At 37.2% G+C, this 12,591-nt stretch overlaps 1 protein-coding gene across 2 annotated transcripts; it reads left to right on the forward strand.

Moving 5' to 3' along the window:
• Positions 1-167: 167 nt before the first annotated feature.
• On the forward strand, positions 168-11,989 carry LOC145491493 (uncharacterized). Of its 2 annotated transcripts, none has more exons than XM_081470733.1 (6): positions 168-259; positions 2,482-3,334; positions 5,131-6,256; positions 8,675-9,698; positions 10,825-10,956; positions 11,375-11,989. In XM_081470733.1, the coding sequence occupies exons 2-6, from the start codon at positions 2,512-2,514 to the stop codon at positions 11,471-11,473; spliced, it is 3,204 nt and encodes a 1,067-aa protein (XP_081326859.1). In that variant the 5' UTR covers positions 168-259; positions 2,482-2,511; the 3' UTR covers positions 11,474-11,989. The 2 variants fall into 2 exon arrangements, with proteins under 2 accessions (XP_081326859.1, XP_081326858.1); XM_081470732.1 differs by having other exon boundaries at positions 5,128-6,256; positions 11,375-11,986.
• The last annotated feature ends 602 nt before the right edge of the window (positions 11,990-12,591 follow it).

Raw genomic sequence — 12,591 nt, forward strand, 5'->3', positions numbered from 1 at the left:
GTTCAAAACTAGAGACAAAGCTTCTTTCACTGACTCTGCCTTTTACGACGACTTTCACTGACACATGTCTAGCATGTCTAAGAATGCAGTCTACTCAGATAGGCAATCCGCTGATCAGGTACAGGTCATGCAGCAGGCTCGAACTCTTTCAACTGCATGCTGGGACGCTTTCATGTCCAACATGGCGACAGTAGTCAGAGTGAACTGGAGAACTTTTTGCGAAATAGTCTCTTGAACGTTGCATGAATCAGCGAAAACGGTAAGTCATAAGGTTGAGAGTTACAGTTTAAAGACAAGCGAGACTTTTATTGGAGTGTCAAATTGCTAAGAGGTACATAGACTTTCACTCAATCGTGGCCACGCTTTAATTTAGAAGCTGTTAGTAAGCTTTAGACAGTACGTGGATCGATCCGAAACGAGCTTAGCTAGTTTAAGCATACTTGTAAACAGTGACGCCGTAAATTGCTAGATTTTTTATTATTATTATTATTATTATTATTATTATTTTGTCTTTTTATGCCACTGTCGGCTGATCAAACGTGCAGATTGCGATGTAATAGTCCATTCAATTACTCCATTTGACTCTTAATGAGTGTAGTGTTTTGATCTTTCCTTAAATTACATCCTTGTTCTCTTTTCGTCTTTTCTTATTCAAGTTAGTTAATGAAAAGAAATCATAAATTGTCTGCTTGCAGTACGAAGTGTATCATGTGACTTGCGTTTAATGTAGTTTCCGAATCGTAGATACATGTAAGCTTATGTTTGATAAAGAAATGCAATGATGGTTTGAATGAGTCGGAGATTTCCAAAACTAGACGGATATTTGGATGCAAAAAGCTAACTCAAGACATGGCCTTGCCCTTTTTTATTGCAGACAAAATCAAAATCTTATGGCATTTCCTTCTACAGGGCTCGACACTAACGTTAGTCAACTAGCCACAGACTAGTAGAAATTTAGTTTTGGCTAGTACGTTTTTGACTTCCACTAGCCACTTTGGATAGTAAACAAAATGAAATTGGCTGAACTAGTATCTGTCTTCCTCAAGGAAGTCAAACACTAACACTTTACTCAGAAACAAGGTCAGAATTTCATTGTGGACGTATCATGTTTACTTTTTGCTGTGTGGTACTTGAAAGGGTATAAAAGCTGAACATGTTATTATATTGAAAGAAATATTTGACAAACGAGACAGCATTTTCTGAAAGCACACATCCATGTTCTTTTATTGTTACAAAATTAGTAGAACAAGACATAAGCATCCTGATAAAATCATCTGAAAAATCATGCGGAACTGTAAAGGGATAACATTTCATTTAACGCAACAACACATAGGTGATTTGTCATTGTGTCCATACTGACAAAACGTACCACTGCAGAAATAATTTTATGAGAAAGGTTTATTTCCTTTGACATTTATTAGCAATCAAGTTCATGAATGCTGCTTTTGAAACAGTTTGAGTTCTGCAGCTCCTGTCTGTGAAGAGACTGAAGAAGTCTCAACAGTTTTTACAATGACGTCTTGGGGTCTTGATATCTTTCCAAGGAAGTCCCAAAGAAAAACAGTCCTGAAAGTCTTTTCGGGAAAATTGCTCGCCTGGTGTTTTCTTTGTGATCTGTGGGCCTGAGAGATTTTATGTGAGGAAAACACTAGGCAATTAAACAAAATTAAAATTGGCGTAATTCGGTTATAAATAATTGGTTTGCCCTAGCGTTTAACGCTACCAGTCAAGCATGACACAAGGTGTGCCAACTATATATCAACTGGTCAAGAGGTTTCAGATGCAAACTTGCATTGTTTCATTTTTCTTAAAATTCCATAATGGCTATAAGAGAGTTTTATACCAGAAGTAAAAAAGAAAAAGCCAAGAAATGAGAGTTCTGAAAAGAAACGACCTGCTCAGAAAGAAGGTGTTAGTCTAAAATGTCCACCGCCAAACTACTAATGCACTCTTTTTCATTTTTCACATTGTTTTATAAATATGACATATCTTGTTGTTTTATTATTGGAACTCGTTTAAGTGCAATGCAATTACCAACAATATGTATGAAAGTGACTCGCTTGCATTGTGCTTTCAAGTCTTGCTAGTAATTCTGCTGTTATTGGACCTAGCTAACATCAATGCTTGGCTAGTAAAACATTTTTCTGGCTAGTAACATCTAAGTTGTCACTAGCCACTAGGCTAGTAAGTTGAAAAGCTAGTGTCAAGCCCTGTTCTAAACATTTGGAAACATGGCATGTGAACAATACTAACAAGTTCATCTATTATTTCTGTGTTTGGGAGCATTTTTTTTTTTTTTTCGAAATGGAGTGTAGCTGTGTTACAGGATCACCAAATGTGCAAGAAAATGTAGCTTCTTGCATTACGTACATGTACATGTGTATCTCTCTTTTCAGAAAGGGGACTATCCATCTCATATATAAATTACTTTTATTCCAGTTGTAAACAAATAAAGATCTATTTCTTTTATTATAAATGCAGGTCTGATAATTTGAATTACCCAGAGGAAATATGCAAAAGGGGAACTCTAGTAAGAAGGAATCCGTACTGTCATTATACACTGATGAAGAAATTGAAGGTGTCAGCACCACTAGTTCTGTTACGAAGAACGAAAGCACACTGAAAGGTGAAGTGAATTTTTCTGAGGTCAGTTCAACATCTGAAGACACCAACCAGCTCCCTAGCAGCTCAAATAAGAGCATATTTATGGACTTGTATGAAGAAAATATTGTGGATTCTGGATCTGATAATGTTACTGGTGTGAAAGGTATTGGTGCTTTCGCAGATAAAACCAAACCTAGGCCTGGATTGTCACTTCTTGGTGAATATGCTGACAGTGGAAATGACACTGAGGAAGAGATACGGAACTCACTCATAGCCAAAGTGAAAAAGCCTATTAAAAAAACTAAGAAAGCAGTTGACATCTCAGCTCTTAAAAATTCTAGTACTGAACATGCCATAAGAAAAGAAGTGAATGCGTCGAATGAAAATTCCAACAAGCTTGAAGCTAGTGGCGGTGAGGTTTCCAGGGAGACATGTCTCTCTGATGACAAAATTTCTCTTACTGAAGAGAAAGAAGACGATTTCAATGACTTTGATATTCATGCAATGCTAGATGACAGTCTAGCCAAAGTGGAGAAAATCAAGGAAGAGGGTCAACTTTCTGCATCTGATTCCAGTGATAGTGACAGGTCATCTGACGGCAAAAAAGACTCCAAGAAACTAAAAGAAGATAGAAAGGACAAGAGCAAAAAGAAGGATAGGAAGAAAAAGAAGAAGAAACGTAAAAAACAGAAACAAGTAGTTGAAAAGAAAGACCCATCTGAAAGTAAAGGTAAGTACCTTAGTAAAGTGAACAGTCAATGTTACTGTGGTGAGTACATACTGTAGTCATACATACTGATATATATAAATGTTGTTTTGAAAGAATATAGCTTGTACAGGCTTTGAAGAGTCCTTGAAAAAGTGCTATAACTGTGAAAAGTTGAACTTTTTAGGTTTTCTCTTAAAAGAGCCCTTGGGGTTTTACCAGTGGTCTGCTGATTCACTTCGCTCCTTTGGCTCTTTACTTGAATTGGACAATGACAAAAAGAAAGGCAGAATGTTGAATTTTGAATCTACCATGTGCTTTTTTAGTAGTGTAAGACTTCTGTTGTATGCAACATCCAATATGGTGGCAAATATGGCAATTGGAGGAACAACCCAAACAAAACGCCCTTGGATTTTAAAATTAATCCATGCGTTCAAACCATTGTTTTGCTCATCTTGCAGTCTTAAGTCTTGACATTGTGTAGTTCCAGAAAGTATCATACCTCCCCCATGGAAGGGATTTTCTCTAACACCTCCCCACCCCTCTGAAAATTCCAGTTAAGCTTCATACATATCTTTAAATTTTTTGGTCTTTCAGAACTCCCAACCCTCCCCCCCCCCCCCAGGAAATTCCAATCCCTTCTGTGGGGGAGTATGGATATTTTCTGGAACTGCACATTGTTTTTTTATTGGAATTTATCACTAAGGAGACTAATGAATCTAGTTGGACCACCAAACAGGACCACCAAACTTCCATTTTTACTTGCCCAAGAGCAAAATTTACTTGCCCTGGGCAATCAGACCTAGGTTGACCTGCCCTGTTTTTTCCTTTTTCTTTTGTTTGTTTCTTTGTTTGTTTGTGTGTTTGTTTTGTTTTTTTTCACTCTCCACAGTGCCAAAAACCCTTCACCCTGTATGCTTAAGGGTTCATTAACCAATCCTTTCGAGCCATTGCTAAGGAAAATTTATTCTCATACAACCTCATCATTTTTAGTTAGTTCAGAGTTATTTCATGTGTTTTAACTTTTTCATGATCAGTAACACTAGTGATGACATCATCAGGCCATGCCCATGGTCATGTGACTAATACTGAAAAAACGCCAAGGCTCCCAGGCAAATTACTTTATCGGGATTTTTTTCATTGATTTAATATTTTAGTTTAAATCCTCACTACGCTACGCATAGATTTTGTTTCACTTTAAAAAAGTCAGATTTTGAGAGAATTTCAAAATAATTATTAAAAAAAATTCGTAATTTCTGAAAAAAACATGATTTTGAAAAAGGAATGCATAGCTATCTTTCCAACGTTGGCTTTAATCAAAATCTGTCGAAAAAGGCTGGATTTAACGAAAAACTGCATTTCCTTTAACATTTAAAGAAACCGGAAGTGTGCCCGATATATATTGGAAGTTACCCTATCAACGCGTGCCCAATTAACACTACCAGTGCACTTTGGTAGGATCAAACAAAGCCACGAGGAGTTAGTTTTTCTCTTTCTGTACCGCTTGTTTTTCTGTCTTTTTCTTATTTTGCCTTTGCTTGTACTTTTTTTACTTTGCATTTTGTGAAACACAAAGAAAAACATCTAAAATGTAAGCGAATTTGCAAGGTATTGAGTTGTTTCTATTTTCCACCTTCAGGCTGACGTAAGCAGCCGGAAGTGAAATTTCACCTCCTTAGCAATGCACGCGAACATGCGCCTAAATTGGTTACTGGGTCCTTAAAGGATAGTGTACAGAATGGTAACGCAAGGGTACACAAACTCTTCTTACTGTCAGCATGATGGGCCTTATTATTTTTTAATTCATTTTTGTTTAGTAGATGACAAGGAAAAGAAAGAAAGAAAACAGAACAGAACTAAAAGCCGAAGTAGAAGTAGGAGTAGAAGCCAGGAAAGTTCAGTTAAAATCAATCTGAAATCGGTTAAACAGAAGTCTCGAAAGTGGTCCAAGAGTAAAAGCACAGACAGAGGTTCAGGGCATCGCCGTCATCGTAGTAGAAGTCGATCACAAGAAAAAAGGAAAAAGTCAAAATATAACAGAGAGAAATCAAGGAAGTCAAGAAGTCGTTCATCTAGTAAGAAACGATCAAGTTCAAAAAGAAATAAACATTCAAAATCTTACCGATCCAGGAGTAGGTCTCGGAACAGAAGCATCTCCCCATCAAATAAGAGGAAAGTAAGCCGCTCGTCCACCTCTAAAACCACCTCATCTAGAAGAGATTCATCATCATCAAGAAAGAGGAAGTTTTCAAGAAGCATATCACCTCATAAAGAAAGAGATCCCTCTTCTGAACACAGAAGAGGTAGATCACCAAAGAGACGTTCCCCTTCACCAGTAATGAAAAGAAAAGTTCCTTCTGAGAAAAACAGGAGATCGCCTAATAAAAAGTCATCAGCCAAAAAGGTCAGATCTCCAGACAAAAGGGAACAAAAAGGCAGCCCCTCACCAACAAGAAAATCATCTCATCGTACCTCGTCAGCTTCAGATAGCTTGGACTCTGGACACTTCACAAACATCCCTCTGTCTAAGACAAACAAACCAGAAGATCTTTCATTTGAAGACAAGGTTGCAGTGCAAACATCACCAGTGAAAGAAACGATGCCAGCAGTGGAAAAGTCGCCAGCAATTGAAAAGTCCCCAGCAATGGAAAAGTCACCAGCAATGGAAAAGTCGCCACAACACGTACCTGTAATAGAAAAATCACCAGCAATGGAAAAACAGAAAGAATCATTATCCAGTGTGGCACCGAAGTTGGAAGATTTGGAGAAGCAACGCTCTCCTTCTTGCAGCCCATTTAAAGCCTGGGAAGATGAATTTGATTTTGTTTTCACTGAACGTTTGTCACCCAGAGAAGGAGCTGACAAGAGTGTAGAGGACGTTCTTTTTGGAAAAGATCTGTCAGATCCAAAGACTCCAGATTTTAAAAGAACAACTCATGAAGAAAGGTAAGGTTTCAGTTGCATTGTAAGCTTGCTGAATGTAACCTGCTGAACAGGCGGATTGGCAGAGCAGACTGGGAAGCGTGATACATGTACATGAGCACAAAGTGGGATACACGAGTGCATAGCGTGATACACAAGCGCGGAGCGTGACCACAAGCACGAAGCACGAGTCGAAAAAAATCTGCCTGTAGTCACACCATTGTTTATGCTCTTCCAACTGTTTGCCTGGCAAATAGTTTTTGCCGATTAGTTGCTTTAAGCCATGTGATGTCAGACACAAGAAAAAGCAAAATGGGTTAAATTGGGGTGACAGGCCTACACAGACTCCTACAGCTAGTGGCATTTATACATTTGCTGTTCTCTTATAAATTCCAGCCTCTCGACCTTTCATATTGCTCCTCACTTGTTTCTGAAGGGAACTTAAAGTTGTTATGTTATCAGGAGGACTTTTTTTAAAAGGAGAGTAGAGCTGTTGAACTGTCAAGGTCAGAGCTTGCATGGTTTCATTTTTTGGGGCCAATAAATTGAATTGCTTTGTTTTCACTTATTCTTTCATGCTAATCATTTTAAGGGGGTGGTAGAGCATAAACAATGGTGTGACTACAGGTGGATTTTTTTCCACTCGTGCTTTGCGCAAGTGGTCGCGCACCACGCTCATGTATTGTATTTCACTCTATGCCCTGCTAGTCTGCCTGTTCTGCAGGCTAGCCGAATGAGATATCCGCACTGTCTTTACTCACCTAATGTGACACGATTGACGATCAGTATGTTAGTAATTGTTTTCCAACAATTAAATTCAAGATAATTGAAGAGAATAATAATTGAGATAAAATGTGAGCAATTTCAATTATTTTAGGCTGCATTAAATTTGTTAGGGGTGGTGGATTGTAATTTTCGTCCTTTGTTTTAAAGAAATAATGCTCAAGACATTACAAAAAGACCCTCGAATTTTCGGGTGAATTTTCTTTGAAAGTTTGCGGAGACAAAGAACGAAATTCACACATTTCGCTCTCGTCACTTTTGCACAATACTGTACTAGACACTTTGGGTTGTCAAAACCTTTTGATCCAATTTTGAAATCTTGGAACCTTTGTGATAAGTCCCAGAGTCTCATTTTAGTGTTTCTTTGTGTCTTGGAGTCCAAAATCACTCTAAATTCTCAGTCCTTTTCAGACAGGGGTCTTGACATCTCAATTTTTCTCGGATTTTACTTCTTTTTTTTCCTTTTGTCAGGGGCAAACATCAGACCTGTATTTATTTATTTCTCTAATATCCGACATTACAAGACATTGTTCAAAGTCTCTGTTTATAGCATACATGAATGGTGTATTTGGATCACTCTAACACCATGTTGTTTGATGATAGTAATGTCAGTGACAATGTTGACGACAACAACGATGACAGTTTGCATACATGTAAACCATATTTACTCGAATAAGCGCTGCATTTGGGATAAAAAAGTTAATAAACGTTGCAGCCCAGATGTGGTGCTTATCTAGGAGTTAGCTGTGACTAAGAATCTATTACAAGGCAAGTCCAACACAGCATTGGAAATTTATTTTCAACCAAAGTGACATTCTTCAGTTTAAAATGAGTATATTTCACTGCTTGTCTATTGATTTTTCTGTTTAAAATTCTCGAAGATGACTAAAGACACCAATAGAAAATTGCACGAAGGGACGGATGGTGACAATAACAAAGATGCTTCTGCCTGTTACTGTTAAATTTCTCACAGATTGAAAATGTGCCTTTGAATTACAATAAAATAAGTTCTTTATCTCATTTATTTTCATTTCAAATAAATGTCGCCCTGGAATAAGCACCTCCCTCAAATAAGCGCCGCACTTGAGACGCTAAGATTTAATAAGTGCCACAGCGCTTGTTCGAGTAAATAATTATGGTAAGTGTGTTTGTTCTATACATGTCTACAAAATAGCTCATTTTTCATGGAGAAATTAATGTTATAGATCTATTGAATGGTTTAAACATAATGGGTGTATGAACTGTGGTTGTAACATGAAATGAGTGACGCAATGTAAGTGTTATTCATAGCACGTACAAGTGAAGAGTAATGAATCTGAAGTGCTTTACCAGTGTCAAAACTTGTAGAACCATCAGTCTGTATAATAATAATCATTAATAATAATTAACCATTGTATAATAATGTGGTTTTTGTTTATTGTAAAGATGTCAATATGAAGCTCAAAAATTACAGAGCTGGCTGACTATATAAGAAAAATTAATTCGAGGAACTCACTACATGTAGTTTTCTTTTTCATTGTGATTATTTTGTCCTCACAATATCACAAAATTATAATGATGTGTTTAGGATACATGTACATGTATTTTATTCCATTTTGATAACAGATATTTCCTAAGAAACATTCTGACTATAATAAGGTTTCATTATTGTCACTGCAGCATTAAAAATAAGAGGAAGGAACCACTTAAAGGTGAAGAGAAGAAAGAAACTAAAGAAGAAACCCTGAATGGGAACCAACAAGACAAAGTTTGTAAGGAAAATGATGTGCCACAAGAAATGGAAACTCAGCAGTCTGGGTTCTCTGGCATGCAGTCCAAACCTGAGGATTCTGTTGTGAAGGACAAACCAAATATATCAAAACCTGCAGATTCAAAAGATAACAATTCTGTGTTGGTACACAATATAGTAGAAAAAACTATGTCTGTGGATACAAATAAAACAGATCATGTCCAAATGACAAATGACAGTGCAGCCTCAGCTCAGACATTGGAGGAATCTGATAAATTGACATTTTTGTCCTCCAAGCTTGAAACTATTCCTTTCTTGGATGAAGCCCCACCTGCCCCTCCCCCAGTAAGTGGAGGTCGGGAACATCCTAACACCACAGCAACATCTCAATTGGGACTTTTAGGATCCCCTCCGACCCAGATGGGCCTCTTACCCACTCCTACTTTCGATGGCCGGCCATGGACAGGCTTTAGAAATCTAGCTGCTGTTACGAGTGGTAACATCCCAAAAGGTTCTCAGGGCCTTCTTCCAACACCTGGGACACTCCAAAAACTTTATTCTGGTAAAAAAGACATTGATAAAGTGAAGAAAGGTAAATTCGAGCCATTTGTAACAAGGAAAGAAGAAAGAAGAAACAACTTTAATTTAGTCATAAGTCCCATGGACATGGAAATGTCATCGCCAGAAGGGGACATCATTGACAGATTGAATGAAGAATTCTGGAAACAGCAGCAGCAGAATCAAAGCAGTGTCAAGAAAACCAAGCAAGAAAAGCCCAAAGAAATGTTTGTGGAGCCTGTGATTAATAAGCAGTCCTTGTTTGAGGAGCCTTATGAACCTGAATCTGGTTTAATTATTACTGAAGACTATGACGAGGATTTGACCAACATAACTGATCCTAAAGAAAGGAGAAGGAGACAAAAAGAACAGCAAAAAGAGAAGACTAAAGTACAGGTAAGATTAATTAAGCAACTTATTCTTAATCTCTTTTTTGATGAAATGACTGATGAAAACTTCTCCATTATTTAAAATGAACTTGTCATAATTGAAACTCAAGAATTCTTCCTGGTAAAGATATGAATTAGTAGTAGTTGGTTTACTTAAACTGTAGGATGGTCTGTGTGTGTTCCAACAACATGTAAGGTGGTTTGCAACAGTTTCCAACATGTATATAGACAGCAATTCTATTTTTGATAAATTGATAGTGCAACTCTTTTTTCAGTTGATAGTCATTGGAGGACAAGTTATAATTTAAATTATAGTCATTTTCTAGACAAGTCACCATACAGGTAGCAATGGTTTACGTCTAACCCTTTATATTTCAGCTTCAAGGGCTTATGAAGATTCAACTTTTTTCAAGTTAAAAATAAATTGGAGTGCATTTAGAGCCACCTTAATTTTTTTTTTCTTTTTGTTTTGTTTTGGTTATTAGTTTTTGTTTTTCTTTAGTTTTCATTTTTATCATTTATTCAATCCACTTGTTTTCGAGTTATAAGCCCACAAAGCAAATATAACGGGTTACTGTTGCTATAATGGTAACCTTTTTTCATCAAAGAAAGGGCCATATGTTCAGCAAAGAGCAGCCATTTGTTTTGATGCCATCATTGTCAGTGGCACAACTTACTCACCCAGTGGACATGTCGGTATTTTAGGAAGCAACTTTTCTTGTTTTTATTTTATTTTTTTTTAATTTTTCGATTTTTTTTTTATTATTATTTTTTCCATGTCATTTGTTTTTTTGCTTGCATGTGTAATGAAAACATGTGACTACAGTGTACAGTATGTTGGTAAGATAAAGAAAGGGTGAGGCTTCCAATCAGTATACTGGTCAAAATGTAGTTCTAGTATAATTTACTACTCAACATGGAAAGTCAAATTTGACCTGGGCAAGTAGACGACTTCTATGTTTTCTGAGATAACTAGTTGCCAACTGACAAGTGTAGAAAAATCCAATATATAATTTCCCTGATCCTGAGTGAAGCATTACATTTTATTATTATTCTGTTATCGCAGTACATGTAGAGGAATGTTTCCTTTTTATTTCTAATTTGTGTCCATTGTCATGGTTGTGTTCTTGTAGGAACTTATTGACAAGCTTCATCGCCAAGCTCGAGTTGAAGAAGAAGTGAAACATGTTCTAAAAGCATACTACAAACACAGGGATATCGACAAAGAGGAATACAAGAGTATCCTCAGAAGGGCAGTTCCACAGGTTTGTCGCAGGCATCCATATGTAAATTGTACACTAACCCTTGTACTATACATGTGGCCGTCCCATAGATACTTGGAACTGTAAGATTTGGTTCAACGTCCTGCTTCTAGCAAATGCCGGTGTGGCCTTGTCAAATTATTCCAATCTCACCCCCCGAGCAGGGTGCGAAGAAAACCAGTTTTCAAGGTTTTTGTTTGGGCAAGGTTTTTCTTTTTTTTTTTATTTGTACATTTATGGTCCACTCTATTGCAGTCCATAAATATGTAAAAACAGAACTTAGCCAATATTCAGCCATCTTGACCTCATGCTTGGCCAATAACCCATGTTAATAATTTATTGTGCTTTCCGTGTAATTTAATTGTATTCCAACTAAATTGTGTATTATTTTTCAGTAATATTTCCACTCCTTTTTACTCAGGTGACCAACTCCAACAGCTCCATTGACCCAGAGAGAATCAGATCCCTAGTGAAGAAGTATGTGGCTAAAATCAAGGGTGAACGATCCCATTCTTCCTGATTAGTACACTGCCCTTACAGTCCATTTTATTGTCCAGTTGTTTTAAGGAATTTATCACAGGAAAGATGATTCTTTGGCATTTACCATTCATACTGTAATATTCATGAACCTACATCTAGAGTTTCTGACTGCTACCTGCAAAATCCTTGAGGTTTGGGAAAAATGTAGAAATGGAGATAGTCAAGGGACACTGTAGCCTGCGAACAGGCTCCTGGTTAGGTTTTGTATGAGCTAGCCAAGTGTGGTCTAGGGCAAGCGGGATGAGCCGAGAGCGGTCTGCACTCCCATTTGCTTCCCTCGTGGACTCCCACTCGCTTCGCTCACCGAAGGTTTTTTCCGTCCTTGCTGGGAACCTGTTTGCAGGCTTGGGACAGTGAAGGTGGTGAGGTAAACCAAATTCCCTGTTTGAATGACAAGTTATTATGTTACAAATGCTGCCCTCAAGAATATTTTATTAGTTATTTGCTTTTTGCTAGTGCTGATGGAGACAGTGAGTCACAGTAAAATAATGTATCCAGGAACAATGAGGCAAAAAAGTCTGACTGGTGATATAGTTGCCTGTTGGCCAGTTTGCCACTTTAATTGAGAAAATCGATACCACTATGTTCAAAATGATGCTGACTTTATTGCAACAATCCCGTGCTGCTGTCTTTGTTTTTAGTTTGAATTAAGTGAGAGGTCATAATAACTAATATTATTACCTGGGTTGCTCATTTAGTAAACTGTGTAACCTAAAGTACTCATCGTAACAAAGAAGTGAAGCTGAGAATTTAGGTTATGGCATGAATTTTCAATAATTTTGTCCATATTGTTATGGACATAAACCACTTTCAACATAGAGTTGTTAATAATGTTTCTTACAGTATGTAAAAGAAGTTGTACAACTTGTATATAGGTAACTGACCTTGACTGTATATATAGTCCTTATGTGCTTCACTCTCCTTTTGTAATCTGAGTAAAGTAGGAACTATAGCCTAGCAGCAAGTGGTGTAAAACAAACAAAAAATAGGTCTTGGAAAAGAAAGCGTTTTTCTTGAGAACTGTACTTGCGATAAGCAGTTATTTGAAAAAGAAATACTAGTTTATAGATACCTACACTGTGCATGTCCAGAAAATAT

This window comes from Orbicella franksi, chromosome 6 (assembly GCF_964199315.1).
Source record: "Orbicella franksi chromosome 6, jaOrbFran1.1, whole genome shotgun sequence".
In the NCBI taxonomy this organism is placed as follows: domain Eukaryota; kingdom Metazoa; phylum Cnidaria; class Anthozoa; order Scleractinia; family Merulinidae; genus Orbicella; species Orbicella franksi.